The 23905-nt window shown below is 43.2% G+C and overlaps 1 protein-coding gene across 2 annotated transcripts in view; it reads right to left on the bottom strand.

The window, feature by feature from the left end:
- Window positions 1-23905, bottom strand: part of LOC139535985 (lysyl oxidase homolog 2A-like) — a 76771-nt gene that overhangs the window by 2679 nt on the left and 50187 nt on the right. For both annotated transcript variants that reach the window (XM_071336025.1, XM_071336026.1), the window contains 8 exons: window positions 22505-22688; window positions 13092-13243; window positions 11249-11416; window positions 5926-6091; window positions 4400-4640; window positions 3971-4086; window positions 3579-3715; window positions 1584-1695 (listed from right to left, as the gene is read on the bottom strand). In XM_071336025.1, the coding sequence (XP_071192126.1) occupies window positions 1584-1695; window positions 3579-3715; window positions 3971-4086; window positions 4400-4640; window positions 5926-6091; window positions 11249-11416; window positions 13092-13243; window positions 22505-22688 (1276 nt within the window). The remainder of the gene's footprint in view (window positions 1-1583; window positions 1696-3578; window positions 3716-3970; window positions 4087-4399; window positions 4641-5925; window positions 6092-11248; window positions 11417-13091; window positions 13244-22504; window positions 22689-23905) is intronic.

Raw genomic sequence — 23905 nt, 5'->3', positions numbered from 1 at the left:
GCTGCTTTTCCTTCACTCTGCAGTCTAACTCATCCCAAACCATCTCAATTGGGTTGAGGTCGGGTGATTGTGGAGGACAGGTTATCTGATGCAGCACTCCATCACTGTCCTTCTTGGTCAAATAGCCCTTACACAGCCTGGAAGGGTGTTGTGTCATTGTCTGTTGAAAAACAAATGATAGTCCCACTAAGCGCAAACCAGATGGGATGGTGTATCGCTGCAGAATGCTGTGGTAGCCATGCTGGTTAAGTGTGCCTTGAATTATAAATAAATCACTGACAGTGTCACCAGCAAAGCACCATCACACCTCCTCCATGCATCACGGTGGGAACCACACATATGAAGATTATCCATTCACCTACTCTCTCTCACAAAGACATGGCAGTTGGAACCAAAAATCTCAAATTTGGACTCATCAGATGACAGATTTCCATCAGTCTAATGTCCATTGCTCGTGTTTCTTTGACCAAGCAAGTCTATTCTTATTGGTGTGGTTTCTTTGCAGCAATTCGACCATGAAAGCCTGATTCACGCAGTCTCCTCTGAACAGTTGATGTGTCTGTTACTTGAACTCTGAAGCATTTATTTGGGCTGCAATCTGAGGTGCAGTTAACTCTAAAGAACTTATCCTCTGCAGCAGAGGTAACTCTGGGTCTTCCTTTCCTGTGGCGGTCCTCATGAGAGCCAGTTTCATCATAGCGCTTGATGGTTTTTGCCACTGCACTTGAAGTTCTTGAAATGTTCCAGATTGACTGACCTTCATGTCTTAAAGTAATGAACTGTTGTTTCTCTGTGCTTATTTGAGCTGTTCTTGCCATAATATGGGCTATCTTCTGTACACCACCCCTGCCTTGTCACAACAAAAATGATTGGCTTAAATGCATTAAGGAAAGAAATTCAACAAATTAACTTTTAACAAAGGCACACCTGTTAATTTAAATGCATTCCAGGTAACTACCTCATGAAGCTGCTTTAGAGAATGCCAAGAGTGTGCAAAGCTATCATCAAGGCAAAGGGTGGCTACTTCGTAGAATCTCAAATATAAAATATTTTGATTTGTTTAACACAGTTTTGGTTACTACATGATTCCATATGTGTAATTTTATAGATTTGATGTCTTCACTGTTTTTCTACATTGTAGAAAATACTAAAAATAAAGAAAAACCTTGAAATGAGTAGGTGTCAACTTTTGACTGGGACTGTGTGTGTTTTGTATTTTTATTTTTATTTTTTTTACTGACTATTGTAATGGCCAACATTACGATCCAGCAGAGGAAATTGGAAATCTGTCTCTCCAGTTTGTAAGACTAACCTTAAAGCACATGTGTTTGGGGACCATCCGTTGTGAATATGTTAGTATTATCAGTAAATTGTCTCATTAAAATGTTTTAGAATTTTGCAATTGCCTTTTCACCAATTTATTTACTAAATGAATGTAAGCCTCTTTGGAATGTGGTAATTTGTTATCCATAGAAAAAATGTCTTTGAACATGAAAAGTTCATTGAAAAGACATGTGAACATGAAAAGTTCACATTCAATACTGTTGTAGCCAGTAATCGCCACTGTTGTCATCCAGTCTCACCTATATGACAGTTGTACGTCCATATCCGGTGGCCATCATATCGACACCTGCATTTCATAATGTTGTTGGTGTAGTCGGACTCTGCCACCTCATAGTTGGGGTTGATTACAACCTGGGGAGAGAGACAACATAAACTCAGCAAAAAAAGAAACGTCCTCTCACTGTCAACTGTGTTTCTTTTCAGCAAACTTAACGTGTAAATATTTGTATGAACATAACAAGATTCAACAACTGTGACAAACTGAACAAGTTCCACAGACATGTGACTAACAGAAATGGAATAATGTGTCCCTGAACAAAGGGGGTCAAAAGTAACAGTATCTGGTGTGGCCACCAGCTGCATTAAGTTCTGCAGTGCATCTCCTCCTCATGGACTGCACCAGATTTGCCCGTTTTTGCTGTGAGATACCCAACTCTTCCACCAAGGCATCTGCAAGTTCCTGGACAATTCTGGGGGGAATGGACCTAGCCCTCACCCTCCGATCCAACAGGTCCCAGACGTGCTAAATGGGATTGAGATTCGGGCTCTTCGTTGGCCATGGCAGAACACTGATATTCCTGTCTTGCAGGAAATTACGCACAGAATGAGCTGTATGGCTGGTGACATTGTCATGCTGGATGGTCATGTCAGGATGAGCCTGCAGGAAGGGTACCACATGAGGGAGGAGGATGTCTTCCCTGTAAATCAAATCAAATTTGTTTTACAAATTTTTTGTAACGCACAGCGTTGAGATTGCCTGCAATCACAACAAGCTCAGTCCAATGATCCAGTGACACACCGCCCCAGACCATGTGACGGACCCACCACCTCCAAATCGATCCCACTCCAGAGTACAGGCCTCAGTGTAACGCTCATTCCTTTGACGATAAACGCGAATCCGACCATCACCCCTGGTGAAACAAAACCGCGACTCGTCAGTGAAGTGCACTTTTTGCCAGTCCTGTCTGGTCCAGTGACGGTGGGTTTGTGCCCATAAGCGATGTTGTTGCCGGTGATGTCTTGGTGAGGACCTGCCTTACAACAGGCCTACAAGCCCTCAGTCCAGCCTCTCTCAGCCTATTGCGGACAGTCTGAGCACTGATGGAGGGATTATGCGTTCCTGGTGTAACTCGGGCAGTTGTTGTTGCCATGCTGTACCTGTCCCGCAGGTGTGATGTTCGGATGTACTGATCCTGTGCAGGTGTTGTTACACGTGGTCTGCCACTGCGAGGACAATCAGCTGTCCGTCCTGTCTCCCTGTAGCGCTGTCTTAGGCGTCTCACAGTACGGACATTGCAATTTATTGCCCTGGCCACATCTGCAGTCCTCATGCCTCCTTGCAGCATGCCTAAGGGACGTTCACGCAGATGAGCAGGGACCCTGGGCATCTTTCTTTTGGTGTTTTTCAGAGTCGGTAGAAAGGCCTCTTTAGTGTCCTAAGTTTTCATAACTGGGACCTTAATTGCATACCGTCTGTAAGCTGTTCGTGTCTTAACGACCGTTCCACAGGTGCATGTTCATTAATTATTTGTGGTTCATTGAACAAGAATGGGAAACAGTGTTTAAACCCTTTACAATGAAGATCTGTTAATTTTTGGGGATTTTTAAGAATTATCTTTGAAAGACGGGGTCCTGGAAAAGGGACGTTTCTTTTTTTGCTGAGTTTATTTATGATGTCATCAGATAACCCAGATACTCTTGCTAATACCAAAATAGCCATCTGTGTTGGCAGCAACTATTAGTGAAAATGCTGGGAAAGTGACAAGCTGAATGATTAAATGTGAATTCCATTGAAATTAATTGACTCCTGTTATCCCCATGGAAACAGAAGTGATTAGAAGAACTAACTACTCCCATTTTATTATAAGATTCTCATGTAAGACAAGCACCTTGCTCCTATTTCATATTTGGATGTATAGAATCACATGCCTATTGTAATATAGTTGTTATTTTCAATTAAAACTGGGGGGAAAACAAAAGTTTTGAAACAATAAAAAATAAATTAAGATTCTCACCTGGAAGATGTAGTCTCCTGGAACGACGTCTGTCACGTCTATCCACTGACAGTCGATGTCGTGTCTGTATGTATCCCAGCAGCCAACAGTGATGCCCTGCTGCCCGAAGTTAGCACACTCGTACCTCTTCTCAATACCTGCCCGGCCAGAGATAACAGTGAAGAGCGTTAGATCGACCTACAGTAACACTCTTCACTGTTGTCTCGTCTCCGACCTACAGTAACACATTTCACTGGTATCTCCGGAGATAACAGTGAAGTGTTATTGTAGGTCGGAGACAACAGTGAAGAGTGTTAGAGCAGAGAATCAGGAACGTATTCGAGGTTTGTCGTGATATGAATCATTTGTTTTACACAAAGCCTTTTTACCCCTTTCACATTAAAGCTCTTTACCCTCTTCACATTGGGTGTCCTCCAGACAGAAACTGGCCTTGTGTCCCTCTGCTACCTTGGTGCCATTGAGGCTCAGCAGGTCATAGTGGGTGAACACCTCCATGCTGTGGTAGTGTCTGGACCGGGAGATAGACAGTCAATCATGTTCATCATCACCACCCTCATCATCATAACCAGCCTCTGTACAACCACAGCAGGCACTGCCTCAAGATGACCACAAATGTATGATCTCAAAAGACTGCGAAAATGACATCCTCCAAAGGACTTTTATTCCAGCACTGTGATTGTTCTCAACTCATGTAACACTCACAAAGAGTTCCTGCTCATGATGCTTGTTTGCATGCTATTGTCCAGCCCCCTTTATCATAGCTTCCACTACTTAACTAAATTACTAAACTGAAGGACCAAAGAATTCATCCTCCACTTTACCTGTGGCAGTCGTGCCAGACCCAGGAGTTGTGTGCAGCCCTGGGGCGGAAGTCGGACTGTCCGTTGTTGTGGATTTGGGAGGAGAAGCGCATCAGGCGACGGTAGGAGGAGGGTGTGGCGATGGCAGCGCTGCTGGACAGACAGTGCTCCTCGTTGGCACACTGCAGTATGTACATGGGCCGGTCCTCCAGGTATGTGGTGTGTTCCACCACCTGAGCGTTGAGAACCAAGTCTGGGGCCGCTGCATGCCAGGGCAGGAGAGGTCGTTATTTAACATTTTAAAAAATGTATCACTTTGGTACATTGTTCAGATGTAAATGGTATATAACTGATAACACTTGTAATTCCCTTATCTTAAGAACATTTAATTGTTCATTTATTGGGGTTTCACACATCTTTCACCCCGGAGTAATTCATGAAAAATCAAAAAAAGTTTATCATGAAATACAATGAGAACGTTTAGTGTAGTCACTAATACACCATTTAGTCATTTTAACTACCATTTAATCGAATAGCAAAATATACAAGATACACATTTGTATCCAATGTCAGGTTGTGAGCATGTTGAGAAACATGTCAGTCTTAAGGTTTCATTATCCTTACACAGTACATAAGTAGGATAAATCATAACAAACAGGGATATTTTCAAGTTGTTGGCTAGTGTAAAAACGTAGCACAGTGTTGTATGCCATTCTGCCCCATGCAACATTGTACAAGATCACCTTTTCTACGTGACTAGTCAACTGGTACACTATCGCCTCTCTGCTTGAAATTCAGCAGCTTAGTGTATCAATGAAATTCAGATAATGAGTGGAATATATTTAAGCAATAAGGCCTGAGGGGGTGTGGTATATACCACGGCTAAGGGCTGTTCTTAGGCATGACACACAGTGATGTGGAATGGTGATTTGATTGTTCATCATTACTAATCATCTAATGATTGCAGAGGTTGTATGTGTTGTGTGCCTGCAGTGGCGCCTTGAGTATTAGGGTTGAGGGTTGGTCAAGAGTTTTCAGGGTCTTAGGGCTCTATTCAAACAGATCTGCTTTAGTCGACATCCGCATAGTGGTTGTTTTGACGTGTCGGAGGTAGAACTGCCAAATCCATAAGTGGCTCCTGGCATTATACCAAAAGCGGACACTGCCATTTGCTGCATGGAGGTGTATTAACAGAAATCCCATGCATCCTTGTTTACAAGTTGGAACACTGGAATGTGAGATGTAATCTACACCTTGATTAGGCTGATAGAAACCCTCATTATTTTGTTTAATGATTTTACATTTTAGCATCATTATTTCTATATAGCCTACACTTTCTTGTTCTGAACTTCTAACGCGAGTGGGCCGGGTGTGGCTTCGTGACAATAATCACGAGCAACTTCTCACCAATTTTACGGCTCCAACGCGGTTCTACCTCAGACACCGCCAAAACATCCGCTATGCGGGTGTCTGCCATCGCCGGTTAACTCTTGATCTGATTGAATCTAGACCTGAATTACAGACAGTAGTTATCATCAGTGACTTACACTCGGAGCAGGATACACCAGCAGCGAAGCGCCCTCCCCCTTGAGGGCAGTGGAGGTGTTTCCCGTGATGGAGGCATTGGGCCAAGGTCATCTCCGTCCCTGAGCACCTGACCCCGCTCATCACCACATCATCAGCCCTCACGTCTCCCGGCCAGTACCACGTCTCCTGGTAGGGAGAAATAACACCACACAGGCAAACTCATCAAACATAGGCCCAGCTTCCATTCTCTAAACTCAAGAGGAGAAACTGTAAGTCATTTTACAACAAGAGGTTTCCCTATCTACATTTCCATCCCTTTAAGTCATGGACCTGCATAGCTATAGGGCGGCAGGTAGCCTAGCGGTTAGAGCGCAGTATCCGAATGGTCGCTGGTTAAGATGGCGCCGAAGAGGATGTCTGACGTTTTACATGCCCCTAACCAATTGTGCTATTTTGTTGTGTTGTGTTGTTCGTAACTTATTCTTTCACTTATTTTGTACATAATGTTGCTGCTACCGTCTCTTATGACAGAAAATAACTTTTGGACCTAAGAACATCACCACGAACTAGAAGAAGCTTTTTCCTTGAACAAGTCTGACGAGAAGGATATACTGCTCTCCCGGGAACAGGCCCAGATCCCCGCCATTTGCGTGAAGAAAAGACGGCGGAAAAGAGGACACAGATCGGGCTGCCTTCTGAGAGAATCCGTAGGCGAGCGAGTAAACTCCCACTGCCATCCATTCTACTTGCAATCATTGGAAAATAAAATGAATGACCTACGATTGCGATTATCCTACCAACGGGACATTAAGAACTATAATATCTTATGTTTCACCGAGTCGTGGCTGAATGACGACACGGATAATATAGAGCTGGCGGAATTTTCCATGCACCGACAGAACAGAGAAGCTACGTCTGGTAAGACGAGGGGTGGCGGTGTGTGTGTCTTTTTGTCAATAACAGCTGGTGAGTAATGTCTAATATTAAAGAGGTCTCGAAGTACCTTATGATAAGCTGTAGACCACACTATCTACCATTATTTGTAGCCATCTATTTACCACCACAGACCGATGCTGGCACTAAGACCGCACTCAACCAACTCTATAAGGCTCTACTCTACTCAGCAAACTAGATTCAGTTTATCATAGTGCCATCCGTTTTGTTACTAAAACACCTTATACCACCCACCACTGCGACCTGTATGCTCTAGTCGGCTGGCCCTCGCTACATATTCGTCGCCAGACCCACTGGCTCCAGGTCATCTATAAGTCCATGCTAGGTAAAGCTCCGCCTTATCTCAGTTCACTGGTCACGATAACAACACCCACCCGTAGCACGCGCTCCAGCAGGTATATCTCACTGATCATCCCAAAAGACAACACCTCATTTGGCCGCCTTTCCTTCCAGTTCTCTGCTGCCTGTGACTGGAACGAATTGCAAAAATTGCTGAAGTTGGAGACTTTTATTTCCCTCACCAACTTTAAACATCTGCTATCTGAGCAGCTAACCGATCGCTGCAGCTGTACATAGTCCATCTGTAAACAGCCCACCCAATTTACCTACCTCATCCCCTTACTGTTTTTATTTATTTACTTTTCTGCTCTTTTGCACAGCAGTATCTCTACTTGCACATGATCATCTGATGATTTATCACTCCAGTGTTAATCTGCTAAATTGCCATTATTCGCTCCTATGGCCTATTTATTGCCTACCTCCTCATGCCTTCTGCACACAATGTATATAGACTAATTTTTTCCCCTACTGTGTTATTGACTTGTTTATTGTTTACTCCATGTGTAACTCTGTGTTGTTGTCTGTTCACACTGCTATGCTTTATCTTGGCCAGGTCACAGTTGTAAATGAGAACTTGTTCTCAACTAGCCTACCTGGTTAAATAAAGGTGAAATAAAAAAAATATTTTAAAAGGCCATAAGCAAACAAGAAAATGCTCACCCAGAAGCGGCGCTCCTAATGGCCGGGGACTTTGATGCAGGCAAACTTAAATCAGTTACCAAATTTTTACCAGGATGTCCCGAGCAACCAGAGGAAAAAAACCTCTAGACCACCTTTACTTCACACACAGAGATGCATACAAAGCTCTCCCCCACCCTCCATTTGGCAAATCTGACCATAATTATATCCTCCTGATTCCTGCTTTCAAGCTAAAACTAAATAGCGGATGCTACGCTACAGGACTGTTTTGCTAGCACAGACTGGAATATGTTCCGGGATTCATCCAATGGCATTGAGGAGTATACCACCTCAGTCATCGGTTTAATCAATAAGTGCATCGACGACGTCGTCCCCACAGTGACTGTACGTACATATCCCAACCAGAAGCCATGGATTACAGGCAACATCCGCATTCGAGCTAAAGGCTAGAGCTGCTGCTTTCAAGGAGCGGAACACTAATCCGGACGCCTATAAGAAATCCCTCTACGCCCTCAGACGAACCATCAAACAAGCAAAGCGTCAATACAGGATTAAGATTGAATGCTACTACACCGGCTCTGACACTGGAAAGATGTGGCAGGGCTAAAAAACTATTACGGACTACAAAGGGAAACCCAGACGCGAGCTGCCCAGTGACGCAAGCCTACCAGACGAGCGAAATGCCTTTCATGCTCGCTTCGAGGCAGGCAACATTGAAGCATGCACGAGAGCACCAGCTGTTGACTGTGTGATAACGCTCTCAGGAGCCGATATGAGCAAGACCTTTAAACAGGTCAACATACACAAAGCCGCGGGCCCAGATGGATTACCAGGACGTGTACTCAAAGCATGCGCGGAGCACCTGGCAAGTGTCTTCACAGACATTTTCAACCTCTCTATGACTGAGTCTGTAATACCTACATGTTTCAAGCAGACCACCATAATCCCTGTGCCCAAGGACGCGAAGGTAACCTGCCTAAATGATTACCGCCCCGTAGCACTCACGTCGGTAGCCATGAAGTGTTTTGAAAGGCTGGTCATGGCTCACATCAACAGCATCCTCCCAGATACCCTAGACCCACTCCAATTTGCACACCACCCCAACAGATCCAACAGAGCCCTTTCCCACCTGGACAAAAGGAACACCTATGTGAGAATGCTGTTCATTGACCACAGCTCAGTGTTCAACACCATAGTGCCCACGGAGCTCATCACTAAGCTAAGGACCCTGGGACTAAACACCTCCCTCTGCAACTGGATCCTGGACTTCCTGACAGGCTGCCCCCAGGTGGTAAGGGTAGACAACAACACGTTTGCCACGCCGATCCTCAACACTGGGGCCCCTCAGGGGTGTGTACTTTGTCCCCTCCTGTACTCCCTGTTCACCCACGTCTGCGGGCCCAAACACGACTCCAACACCATCATTAAGTTTGCTGACGACACAACAGTGGTAGGCCTGATCACCGACAATTATGAGACAGCCTATAGGGAGGATGTCAGAGAACTGGCAGTGTGGTGCCAGGACAACAACCTCTCCCACAATGTGAGCAAGACAAAGGAGCTGATCATGAACTACAGGAAAAGGCGGGCCAAAGAGGCCCCCATTAACATCAACGGGACTGTAGTGGAGCGGGTCGAGAGTTTCAAGTTCCTTGGTGTCCACATCACCAACGAACTATCATGGTCCAAACACACCAAGACAGTCGTGAAGAGGGCACCACAAAACCTTTTCCCCCTCAGGAGACTGAAAAGATTTGGCATAGGTCTCCAGATCCTCAAAAAGTTCTACAGCTGCACTGTCGAGAGCATCCTGACCGGTTGCATCACCACCTGGTATGGCAACTGCTCAGCATCTAACTGTAAGGTGCTATGGAGGGTAGTGCGCACGGACCAGTACATCACTGGGGCCATGCTTCCTGCAATCCAGGACCTATATAATAGGCAGTGTCAGAGAAAAGCTCATAAAATTGCATGGCAAGCGGTACCGGAGCGCCAAGTCTAGGACTAAAAGGCTCCTTAACAGCTTCTACCCCAAGCCATAAGACTGCTGAACAATTAATCAAATGGCCACCAGACTATTACATTGACCCCCCCCCCCCCATTCTGATAGTTGTTGTCCAAAACTCCTTGAGAAGATAGACAAGATGTCATTGAGGAATGCAGGGGGGGTTCTATGGAATGGAGTTATAGACTTGTGTCATATTTTCTGTCTGTTCGGCTGCCTTAAACACACAGAAACACTTATTTCTGTGTGTCTGTCTGTTTGTCTTTGTCTGTCTGTGTGTCTGTTCTCGTGTGTGTGTGCTTTCTAGTACATTTAAAGCATCCCCAAACACATCATGGAAATTTTAAGTAGACTGCCATTAAGAGGCGGATTAGTACACAATAATCCAAGTCGCACTTAATCACACAATTACTCTGAGCTCTATCAGCCCAGTACAATTTCCACTCATTAAACTCTCCCTCCCATTAACCCAGTTCTTCCATGATTCATAAATACTTTCCAGACATTCAGCACATGTTAATACACTACAAATGATTTAATGATGACAGACTCTCAAACAGTAGACTCGTCCGAATGCCAAGAAAAAAATGAATGTATAAAGAATGCACATAGAGGTGGTGTTTCACACACCGTGGGACTAAAGATAGCTCTTGTATAACCCTTTAAACAACACAAATAATCAAAATAACAACACTAATAGGGCTGGTACATCAGCAGAAAAGTGTATCTAGCCTATATAGGGATTGCTGATGGTGGTGGGCCAATGAAACTTCAAAGAGCGGGAACAGACTCCCCACCACCAAGTGTATACTGTTCACATACGCCACAGGCCTGTACATGTGAATGTTTATGGTACCCAGGCTAACCTGTAGCCTCTCCTCACTCCATCCGCTCTGTCAGTGTGGAGACTATAAACTCTAAGGTCAGAGCCCCTTTTACTTTCCTAGTTTCCTTTAGTGAGCATCTCCAGCTGTTTATAGCTAAGTATATCAGACCCATATGGATATATGAAGTTTACTGGAGGTGATTATATGGCTCTGATGTATATAACTGAGGCCAACTTGAAACACAGTAGGACCAAATTAGGTAGTTTTATGAAGTAATAGCACCAGTGCTAGACGTGACTATTTCCCCAACATCCACACAAATAACACTGGGGTAAAAACCTATACTTATCTGTGAGTTCCCAATCACACAAAAGGTATAATTGACCCTTGATATTATTACATGTTGTCGATACTTACACAGAAACAGGAAACACAATGGTAATAGTTTTACTGTACAGGATTTCGAAATAATCATAAAAAAGATCTGAGATGAAATTGACCGTTTGTCAAAGAATGTTAGGCTTTTGATCATCTGGCTGACCAGCCAATGGGATGAGCGTTTGATGTGTGTAAACGCACCTGGAAGGCGTTGCTGGCGAACCCAAGGCCCAACTGCCTGCACACGACCGTGGCCTCCATGGTGCCCCAGCTATCACTACACACTGTGCCCCACACCAGCGAGTCATTCTTCTCCGCCAGCACCTCCACACGCCCCTCAAACGGGTTCCGCCCACCGCTCAGACGCAGCTGCAACACAGTAAAGGAGAGATTAGATGTTTATAAAGGCAGTCCCATTCTGCTCATATGTTTTGGGTTTATTGGACACGCCAGAGATAGAGAGGAAAGACAGGAGGAGAGAGTGTGTTGAGATAGCAGTGGGCCGGATTGGAAACCATGCTTATGTGTTCTAGGGGCAGCGGCTTAGACCACTATACCAGGGGTCTAGCCCAGGGACTCCCGCACAGGCAAACCAGCGACAAAGGAGCCTTCATCATTTGTTAGCAAAACAATTTAAAATCACGTCTTATCAGCTGAATAACAATGGCAAGTAGAAGTAATCAACATTTTAAAATAAATAGACTTGGTAGACAGTTTCATTATTTTGACCTCCCCACAGTTCATTGAGAGAGGAAGTGTAAACTCTAACATAGTCTATTAGCTAGAAAGATATCTTGGCGGCGTAGAGAAAATATTGCTGTCGTAAAGCACATTTTCGGCAATTCTACACATTTCCCCATTGAGCTGAGATAAATTGTTGCAGTTTTGAAGCTAATATCTAGCAATTCTACACAGTTTGGCATGGAGCTGAGAGATAATTTTGCAGTTTTAAAGCAAATTTCCTGCAATTCTATGCATTTCGCCATGGCTAATGCTGTGTTCCTCTGCTCAAATATAGTAAAATCAATGGGCATGTGCCCTGAATGCCCGTTTTTGGGGGGGATTTTCTCCCTGAATGTCTAGCTTTAATTTAATTATTCGTTTTCAAAAACGGTATTATCTAAAAATAAATATAGTTCAATATCTTTTATGCATGCTTTCTATCTTGTTTTAGTTGTTTACGTTGACACTGAAACTGTTTTTTCCATCCTGAAATGTACCACTTAGACGGCCTGCCTAAGAATTTTCTATACAGAAAAAAATCTGTAATTAGCTCCAATTACTGTAGAAGTTACAGATTTTTTTCCATATTAAACAGATCGTTTGAGATTTTGTCAATGAAGCCGTTTATCTACTTCCCCAGAGTCGGATGAACAAGAACAGCTACCATGCTAACTCTTCCTTTAGACTTCCAGTCATTGTGCTAACGCTAGTTAGCATTAGCTTGTGAACTTCCTTTTTACTGGATGCAGAAACATAAAAATGCTATCCACGGTGGTATTCTGTTGCAGCTAGCAATATTCATGAAATACTTTTTTTTACATAAAATCCCCTAAGATATTTTTCAAAAATATTACAATAATACATTTGCGGACCCCCTGCAGTACCTCCGGACACCAGTAAAAATAAAACTGCACTAGATCACCTGCTAGGCCACAGATTGGATGTTTATTATGAGCCAAAAAAGACACTTGATTCAAAAAGGTAGCATATTCCATCATCTGTGTTAAGTATTCTGTTCTACTGAGAAAACAGAAAATATTTGTCATAAATTCTCTCTTTGGCTGTGAAATGCTATAAAACATGAAAGCATTTATTCTATTATGAAAATAGTTTGGCTAAAATGTGTAGTTGGCATCAATGATGGAATCGCAACAACTCTAAAGTTTGCACATCACAGATGACAAACAAACGTTCAGTGTATTTATTAATTTTCATTTGGCAATAGTTGGCAATAGACTTATATACAAGTTATATATGAGTAATACACAAGTACTATATGAGTAATACCAATGAGCGGTGGGCATTTACTAGGCCTACTCACTTTGTTCTGGAAGCCCATGGCAGGAACATTACATCTAACTGCAGCGTCCTCCTCATGACTGCAGCCCAGGGCATCTCTGTTGAAGTAACACTCTGTGAGGGACTTCTCAAAGCCAGAGCACTCCACCTCATTCATATGGACTGGGCCCATTCCTACAGAGGAGAGAAGACACACCTGGAGTCAGCTCCATCCCACTCTCTCAATCACAGAATTAAATATGTATCTCTATGCTTTCAATACCCCAGGAGAAAGACAGAATGGAGATTCTCCATTGAAAGAGCTTTTTAGTTCAGGACTAGGCTTAATCTGTGTCTGGGAAACCAGCCCACTATGTTTAAATGCATGGCAATGATGTCTAACGGGTAGAATCACACTTTTAGGACAACTCTGCCCATTCGAGTATGGCTCTTGGGAACATTGAACTGTTCTCTCCAGAGGTGTGGACTCGAGTCACATGACTTGACAAATTTGATGACTTGAGACTCAACTTGATATTAAATAAAATAACTTGAGACTTGGAGCCTCAAGACTTGGGACTTGACTTAGATATTATCTGACCAGGTTTGTAATGTTTTGTCACTCATTTTGTGGCACAGAGTCTCCATGGATTACTCTCCACAAAGCCAGAGAGAGTAGCCGCAGCATGGGAAACGGAAGGGAAAGGGGATACCTAGTCAATTGCACAACTGAATGATTTAAACCGAAATATGCCTTCCGAAATGTGTTACGGGTCTTGATTATTGACCAATGACTGGTCATCAGCATTGGTGTGCAAAGGGGATTAGTGACCAGAAAACACTTGCTTCCTTTTCTCCGGTTTTGCCTGACAAAAACAGATTAGGCCTACATTTATAATATCCACATAAAATACAGTTTAGAAAACTACTATGGAGGCATCTTTGCCAGAACAATTTGATTGGAGATTTGATTGATCATTTTCATATTTTCGGTGGCTACTGGCTGTATGTCTAAAGATACTGTAGCTGTAACATCGCACTGCCTTCAATAGTATGGGATCAAGATGTAACATATTCTGGCAAATGAATTACAGTATTTGTGAGGAAGAAAAGGGCTACCCAGTTGGCAACGAGCAAAGGGCTACCCAGTTGGCCTTATGATTCTGCATGCTCTGGACTCCAAAGAAATTACATGATATCCCTACTTGATATTGTCTGCCAACATGAATTACTTTCAGCTAAAAATGCAGTTGTAAAATGCAGTTTATTTCTGTATCTTAAGTAGGGTCGCAAAAGGTTGGAAACTTTCCTTGAATATTTCCGGGCTTTTTCCTGAAATTTTCCATGGGAAGTTAAGCCCAGGAATTTGGGGAATTTTGCTTAAATTCATCAAAAAAGTTAGCTTATAACAATTAACCTTTTTTTGTGGGATACACATAAGGCAATTCTAGGTCTTGTGGCATATTTTGGTTAAACTATCCCCAATTCAATGGAATTACAACCCTCTGCATGTACAGTACATTCTTCCATCACATGTGCAGTGCACTCTTCCATCACATGTACAGCTGATTCTCAAGATCTTGCACACTAATGAGATGCTATTGAGCCCACACTACTACACTGTATGAGCCAAGGACTGCATGCTTTCTGTTACATTTTGATTACAATACTGGGTGGGGTGAATATATTTTATATGACATTTAAGATTTTTTGTTAACTAGTAAATAGTAGCCTACAGCAAAGTGTGTTTAAATCATTTCTAACTTGTTAACAATATCTGCTAATTAGTTTTTGCTACCATGTGGGTTTTAGCTTGCTTGAGCCTGCTAACTGAAGAGTGTTAATTCACCTGTTTCCATACATGTTTCATTTAAAAACATTTATCTTACAAAGGAGTTGTTTTAATCTAACTGCTTAACTATTTATCCGTACATGGAATTGTATTTTTTTATTTTGCACAATTTCTTTTTAATCTTTACAGGAAAATGCCATGGGCACTATCTGATGTGTGGAGACATTTCACTGCAGCTAATGTAGAAGGAAACGCTGTGTACATTTGCAAATACTGTGCCAAATCATAAGTGAAGAATGCAACAAAGATGCAGAATCATCTGGCCAAGTGCATAAAGTTCCCTCAGCGCTCACAACAAGCAACCTCTGACAAAAGTCCCTCTACTTCTATTCGAGGTGAAAATCAGACACCTTATCGATAGCAACAGCTCATGTTTTTTTTACTCAATGGAGGAACGTAGTCAGAGAAATGCTAATGAATGTCTTGCTCGAGCTGTATGTGCAACTGGTTCACCTCTGATGCTCACAGGCAATGTGTATTGGAAGAGATTTCTGAATGTTCTTCGCCCAGCATACACCCTTCCAACCAGACATGCTTTATCTACTCATTTGCTGGATGCAGAGTTCAACAGAGTTCAAGTGAAGGTCAAGCAAATCATAGAGAAAGCAGACTGTATTGCAATCATCTCTGATGGGTGGTTGAATGTTCGTGGGCAAGGAATAATTAACTACATCCTCTCCACCCCTCAACCAGTATTCTACAAGAGCACAGACACAAGGGACAACAGACACACCGGTCTCTACATTGCAGATGAGCTGAAGGCAGTCATCAATAACCTTGGACCACAGAAGGTATTTGCACTGGTGACAGAAAATGCTGCGAACATGAAGTCTGCTTGGTCTAAAGTGGAGGAGTCCTACCCTCACATCACACCCATTGGCTGTGCTGCTCATGCATTGAATCTGCTCCTCAAGGACATCATGGCACTGAAAACAATGGATACACTCTACAAGACTGCCAAGGAAATGGTTAGGTATGTGAAGGGTCCTCAAGTTATTGCAGCAATCTACCTCACCAAGCAAAGTGAGAAGAATAAGAGCACCACATCGAAGCTGCCCAGCAACACCCGTTGGGGTGGGATTGTCATCATGTTTGACAGTCTCTTGGAGGGGAAGGAGTCTCTCCAACAAATGGCCATATCACAGTCTGCCGATATGGACAACCCCATCAAGAGGATCCTCCTGGATGATATATTTTGGGAGAGAGTGGTAAGCAGCCAGAAACTCCTGAAACCTATAGCAGTAGCCATTGCACAGATTGAGAGAGACAAACATCCTGTCTGATGTTCAGACTCTGCCTACAGATGTAAGAGAAGAAATCTGTACTGCCCTGCCCACTTCACTTTTGGTCCAAGCAGAGGAAACTGCAGTTCTGAAATAAATAAAAAAGCAGGAAGACTTCTGCCTGAAGCCCATACACGCCGCAGCGTACATGTTGGACCCCAAGTATGCTGGCAAGAGCATCCTGTCTGGTGCAGAGATCAAAGAGGCCTATGGTGTCATCACTACCATGTCTCGCCACCTTGGCCTGGATGAGGGCAAGGTTCTTGGCAGTCTGGCGAAGTACACTTCCAAGCAAGGGCTTTGGGATGGAGATACAATATGGCAGTCATGCCAACATATCTCATCAGCCACCTGGTGGAAGGGACTTTGTGGATCTGAGGCTCTTTCCCCTGTTGCCTCCATCATCCTCCAAATCCCACCAACATCAGCCACCTCAGAGCTGTCTGGTACAGGTACCTCCACCACATTCACCCCTCTCTCCTGAGCTTTCGCTCGCCTCCAGCACACACGCACTGTTGGGGCGAGTGACTCTGAACTTACAATGGCTAGCCCCAAGTCGTTATATATATTTTTTTTTTATTGTGCATATTGCTATTTTGCTATTTGCCTCATGACTCCTGTATACCTTGTTGACTACAAACTTTCTTTACCCAACCGTGGGACAGACTATGTTTGTTCGCACACTCAGGACTCTGACTCTCTATTGGTTACACAGACTTTTGACCTCTCATCCTATTCTAACCACCTCTTGCCGGCTTTTTATTCATGTTACCTGATGAAATTGCTGTACAATATGATCTTGTTGCCATCTGATGCACATTCAGATGTCATAAATCAGCACTGCAGAGCTCTCCCTGTACTATGCCGTGCCTTGATTGTATTACTGTTGATGATATCTGGAAATGTGCATGTACACCCTGGCACACCTACTGTTGCTAGCCCCAATTCTGACTTTCTGCTTCACTGATTTCTGCTCTCGTAAAAGCCTGGGGTTTCTGCATGTTAACACTAGAAGCTTATTACCTAAAATTGATCATCAATTGAAAGTGTGGGTTCACAGCTCCAATCCAGATGTGTTGGTCATTATTGAGACGTGGTTAAGGAAGAGTGTTTTGAATACTAATGTTAACCTTTCTGGTAATAACCTTTTTCGGCAAGACAAATCTTCCAAAGGTGGTGGAGTGGCCATCTTTGCCTAGGATCACCTTCAGTGCTCGGTTGTCTCTACCAAGTCTGTCCCCAAACAATTTGATTTGCTGGTTTTAAGCATTAAACTTTCAAATAGCTCTTTGTTGACTGTTGATGGGTGCTATCGTCCTCCATCAGCACCGGCCTGTACCCTACCTGCCCTAAGCTCTCTCCTGGCCCCTTACACTAAGTCTGAATTTGTCCTGCTAGCTGACCTAAACTGGGACATGCTTAAACCACATGACCAAGTCCTAAAGCAATGGAACTCCGTAAATCTTTACAAGGTATGACTCCAAACACCCAGAAAAGGCTACTCTCCTCGATGTTATCCTCACAAATCAAATAATCCTGATAGGTATGATCACTGTTTTACAGCCTGTGTTCGTAATGGCTCCTCAGTGAAACGACCTGTCCTGATTTGTCATAGAAGCTTGCTAAAAAACTTTAACGAGCAAGCCTTCCTTCATGAACTGACCTCTGTAAAATGGTATAGAATCAGCTTGATCCCCTCTGTCGAAGACGCTTGGCCCTTCTTTTTTGATATTTGTGGTATTGTTAACAAACACGGCCCCATAAAGAAAATGAGAATTAAAAACAGGTTCAGCCCCTGGTTCGACCATGATCTTGCAGAGTTACTCCACCTCAAGAATTGCATTTGGCGAAAGGCTCGGCACACGCATACTCAGGCTGACTGGCTCTCGTTCAGACAAATTAGAAATAAGTGCACTCAGGCTACCCCGAAGGCCAAAGTTAGTAACTTTAAGGAGCGGTTCTCGCTCTGTGGGTCTAACCCCAAGAAGTTCTGGAAAACGGTTAAAGACCTGGAGAGTCTTTAACCGTTTATGGAACCCTGACCTGTCCACCGGACGTGCTACCTGTCCCAGACCTGCTGTTTTCAACTCTCTAGAGACCGCAGGAGCGGTAGAGATATTCTTAATGATCGGCTATGAAAAGCCAACTGACATTTACTCCTGATTATTATTTGACCATGCTGGTCATTTATGAACATTTGAACATCTTGGCCATGTTCTGTTATAATCTCCACCCCGACACAGCCAGAAGAGGACTGGCCACCCCTCATAGCCTGGTTCCTCTCTAGGTTTCTTCCTAGGTTTTGGCCTTTCTAGGGAGTTTTTCCTAGCCACCGTGCTTCTACACCTGCATTGCTTGCTGTTTGTGGTTTTAGGCTGGGTTTCTGTACAGCACTTCGAGATATTAGCTGATGTACGAAGGGCTATATAAAATAAACTTGATTTGATTTGATTTGAGAGTAAACCCTCCTCCTCACAGCTGCCCATGTCCCTTAATGTTGATTATGTGGTTGTTACTGACAAGAAGCACATGGCTGAGCTCTTTAATCACCACTTCATTAAGTCAGCATTCCTATTTGACTCAGCCTTGCCTCCTTGCCCGTCCAACATTTCCTCATCTCCCACCCCTTCTAATGCGACTATCCCTGATGCTTCTCCCTATTTTTCCCCTGCCCCGCTACAAAGTTTCTCCCTGCAGGCAGTCACTGAGTGCGAGGTGCTAAAGGAGCTCCTTAAACTTTACCCCAAAAAACCATCTCAGTCAGATGGTTTAGACCCCTTCTTCTTTAAGGTTGCTGCCCCTATCATCGCAAAGCCTATCTCCAACCTTTTTAACCTGTCTCCCCATTCTGTGGAGGTTCCCATTGCTTGGAAGGCAGCCACAGTTCGTCCTTTATTTAAAGGGGGAGATCAAGCTGATCCTAACTGTTATAGGCCTATTTTTATTTTGCCCTGTTTATTAAAAGTGTTGGAAAAACTTGTCATTAATCAACTGACTGGCTTTCTTGATGTCTATAGTATTCTCTCGGGTATGCAATCTGGTTTCAGCTCAGGTTATGGATATGTCACTGCAACCTTAAAGGTCCTCAATGATGTCACCATTGCCCTTGATTCTAAGCAATATTGTGCTGCTATTTTTATTGACCTGGCAAAAGCTTTTGAAACGGTAGACCATTCCATTCTTGTGGGCCGGCTAAGGAGTATTGGTGTCTCTGAGGGGTCTTTGGCCTGGTTTGCTAACTACCTCTCTCAAAGAGTGCAGTGAACAAGTCAGAACATCTGCTGTCTCAGCCACTGCCTGTCACCAAGGGAGTACCCGAAGGCTCAAACCTAGGCACCACGCTCTTCTCAATTTTAATCAACAACATAGCTCAGGCAGTAGGAAGCTCTCTCATCCATTTATATGCAGATGATACAGTCTTATACTCAGCTGGCCCCTCCACGGATTGTGTGTTAAATGCTCTACAACAAAGCTTTCTTAGTGTCCAACAAGCTTTCTCTACCCTTAACCTTGTTCTGAACACCTCCAAAACAAAGGTAATAAGGTTTGGTAAGAAGAATGCCCCTCTTCCCACAGGTGTTATTACTAACTCTGAGGGTTTAGAGCTTGAGGTAGTCACCGCATACAAGTACTTGGAAGTATGGCTAGATGGTGCACTGTCCTTCTCTCAGCACATATCAAAGCTGCAGGCTAAAGTTAAATCTAGACTTGGTTTCCTCTATCGTCATCGCTCCTCTTTCACCCCAGCTGCCAAACTAATCTTGATTCAGATGACCATCCTATCCATGCTAGATTACGGAGACATAATTTATGCTCTCGAGCGGCTAGATGTTCTTTACCATTCGGCCATCAGATTTACCACCAATGCTCCTTATAGGACACATCACTGCACTCTATACTCCTCTGTAAACTGGTCATCTCTGTATACCTGTCGCAAGACCCACTGGTTGATGCTTATTTATAAAACCCTCTTAAGCCTCACTCCCCCCTATCTGAGATATCTACTGCAGCCCTCATTCTCCACATAAAACACCCGTTCTGTCAGTCACATTCTGTTAAAGGTCCCCAAAGCACACACATCCCTGGGTCGCTCCTCTTTTCAGTTCGCTGCAGCTAGCGACTGGAACGAGCTGCAACAAAAACTCAAACTGGACAGTTTTATCTCAATCTCTTCATTCAAAGACTCAATGATGGACACTCTTACTGACAATTGTGGCTGCTTTGTATGATGTATTGTTGTCTCCACCTTCCTGACCTTTGTGCTGTTGACTTTGCCCAATAATGTTTGTACCATGTTTTTGTGCTGCTACCATGTTGTGTTGAAACCACGTTGTTATCATGTTGTGTTGCTACCATGCTGTGTTGTCACGTGTTGCTGCCTTGTTATGTTGTTGTCTTAAGTCTCTCTTTATGTAGTTTTGTGTTTCTCTTGTTGTGATGTGTGTTTTGTCCAATATTTATATTGTATTTATTTTTTTCATCCCAGCCCCCATCCCCACAGGATGGGGGGGTGGTTTTTGGTAGCCCGTCCTTGTAAAAAAGAATTTGTTCTTAACTGACTTGCCTAGTTAAATAAAGGTTAAATAAAAATAAATAAAATAAAAAGAGCGCAACTGGTCCTTGTTTGGGAACACACACACCAAAGCACGCAACAGGCTGACCAATACAAGGGTTGAAAAATTGGTAGCCATCCGGGCAAATTTGAGGCTTTTTGAGCCTGACAGCGAGCCATCCTCAACAAGGTTGGAAAGTGACAGTGAAGAGGAGGCCTCAGAGTCTGATGTTCAAGAGGTGGACATTGAGGAGGTCCATGGAGAAGACATGGAAGCCTGAGAGGAAGACAACCAAAGCTTTAGTTTCTAGACTATCATTTTACCAATGTATGTTGAAAACGTTTTTGAAGATGCGATGGATCATTGGGGATCATTCAATATTCCCTTTTGTTGTTCAGTGAATTCATCCCATGTGAAGATTTAATTAAAGTTCAATTCGTAACTAAATCGTTTTTTTTTTCTTCCTATTGGCAGGATTTAATTTGCAATTATGTCTACTTATGATAACGTAAAAGGTTTATGTTTCTGTCTTCATATGATATGTTAAATATATCTAATGCAAAAAACATCTACATTTAAATGGTATTAAATTTAATTTGAATATATTTCCGTTAATTCACATATATTCCTGTTAATTCACATATATTCCCATTAATTCCCACGGAAAGTTTCCACCTCTGAATATTCCCCAAAATGTGCAAATCTAATCTTAAGTTTTGAAAATGAATTTCTGTTTATTGTTGTAATGACAGGCTACATTTGCGCAGCAATTGTGTGTGCATGTGCGTGCGCAAGGGTCGCAAGTTTTGTACCACTGCTTTTGGGGGGGGTCGCGGCCTAAAAGTTTGAGCACTACTGAGCTAGCGAACAGATTGGTGATTTTCTGTACAGCTATAGGATCGGGTGCAGTGCAAACTTCAAATTGTAGGGAAAGAAGATATCCATAAATATGCAGCTCCAAAAAATGTTTGGTGATCAATAATATTAACTGTTTATTTTGAAAGCTCACCAGCAATGGGGCATCAAGCAAGAATTACAAACATAGGCCTACTGGTCTTTTGGTATGAAGCTTGCATTTGGAATTTGTTGTTGAAATGAATTGTTACATAAAAAAAATATGTTATAGACAAAATAATTAAAAGGTCTGTCTGGTAGCCTCAATAAATAGACAAAGATTTGTAGTTGAACAAGTCATTGCATGCATAGATTTCATTTTTGCTCTTAGAATGCACGACTTGGACTTGACTCGAGACTCGATCCGTTCTACTTGGGACTTGACTTGGACCTTGTAACGCAAGATTTTCTTGTGACTCAAATAATAGTGACTTGGTCCCACCTCTGGTTGTCTTTCTCCCTTTTAAAACATTTAGAAAAGTCTAAATAATCCATGTGAAAATAATGGATTTTCCACACCAGTACATATGATCACTCCCTTCCTGCTGTTACTGTCTCCAGCATGTGACTGGACATGAACATTTCTCTGGCAGTGTTTTCTCTGAAAGTAGAGCCAAGGTGGTCTGACACAGACTGACAGCAGAAACACAGTATGTTACAGAGTCACTGTGTGGTTATACTGTATCTGAATAGTGGATGATGGCAGTGAGCCAAAAGGCTCTGGTAGATGGTGGTTGGTCTGAGACTTACCGGATGACTATGAATCAATTATTCCATATTCCATTACAATTGGTGAATGTACTTGGTTGGCATGTAGAAGGCATTTACCTGGCAAGGACAGAGAGAGAGAAGGTGAGAGAGAGAGAAGACCTACCTTGTCCCAGCCTGCCTCCAGCGAGGGCCATCTTTGCACTCCCGAAGCCCAGTTCTCGACACACCACGGACGCTGCCTTTAGGTTCCAGCTGTCATCACAGACGGTGCCCCATTCGCCGTTCTTCAGCACCTCCACTCGCCCGTCTCCTATGTTGGCCCCACCTCTCAGACGCACCAGGGGTTGCTGCGGAAATGATTCATGGTACAACAGTTAGGCCTACTGTTACTGAGAAACAATAGTTCACATTCAGTTGACATACTGTTTTGAATAGGTCCAATGAGACATTTACTTTGAGACATCTGTATGTATTCTTTACTGTAGCAGTCCAAATCGATTTTGTTAGAAGAACCACAAAGACAAACAATATTGCATTGTTTCATACATTTTGGGCTAATATGACTTATTATGAGGAGAGAGGGTTTGAGATCAGTGCACTGTATCTATTCTCTCTTTAGTCCAGAGCTCATGACTCATTAGTAAAGTGTTCCAACACAGTGTTCTACAGCTGGGGTCTCTGTGTTTAATCACTTGTAAACAGAATGTGCACAATGTAGCTGTGTTTGGAGAAATCTAAGAAGAGTGTAAGGACGCTGGGAGACGAGAAGCAAGCACAGGGAGTAAACATTTAATAAATAACGGACATGAAACAAAACACGGACAGCGTCTGGACAGAGGAAACAAAAGGACATTAATGCTGACACGGGGATCAAACTGAGGAACAGACAGATATAGAGGGGGCATGCGCGTAACGATGGTGACAGGTGTGCGTCATGATGGGCAGCCTTCTGTAAGGACAGAAGCTGGGAGACGAGAAGTAAGAGGTAGTGAACATTTCATAAATAATGGACATGAAACAAAACATGGACAGCATCTGGACAGGGGAAACAAAACTACATTAATGCTGACACGGGGATCAAACTGAGGAACAGACAGATATAGAGGGGGGAATCAACAAAGTTAAGGAGTACAGGTTAGTCCAATGAAGCGCTGATGTGCGTAACAATGGTGACAGGTGTGCGTAATGATGGGCAGCCTGGTGCCCTCGAGAAAGGGGGAGCAGGGCGCAGGCATGACAAAGAGTCGATTTTACATAACATTAAAGAGATTCTCCGGTATTTTTGTATACTTTTTAGCCAGTAGTTCTGAAAGTAGCTTTCACAAGCCAAAAGTGGTCCCTGAAAATTGCGTACTACGTCACGTGCAGATATGCGACCCGTTTCAGGAAACTAGGCGCATGTCGCAAGTCACGACTTCCCAGGTGAGACGTTTCAACGTAAAACATTTATTTTTAATCAAAATGAATTTTTTTGCAGAAATGCCTTCTCGAACATGTCAACTTTCATGGGCCTTAATAAAAATTGTGATGCTATTTGGAAATACGAATAAAGTTGTTAAATTAC

The sequence above is a fragment of the Salvelinus alpinus genome, chromosome 12 (genome assembly GCF_045679555.1).
Source record: "Salvelinus alpinus chromosome 12, SLU_Salpinus.1, whole genome shotgun sequence".
In the NCBI taxonomy this organism is placed as follows: domain Eukaryota; kingdom Metazoa; phylum Chordata; class Actinopteri; order Salmoniformes; family Salmonidae; genus Salvelinus; species Salvelinus alpinus.
Note: the sequence above shows the minus strand (reverse complement) of the source record. Positions and strands in the feature narration are given on the sequence as shown.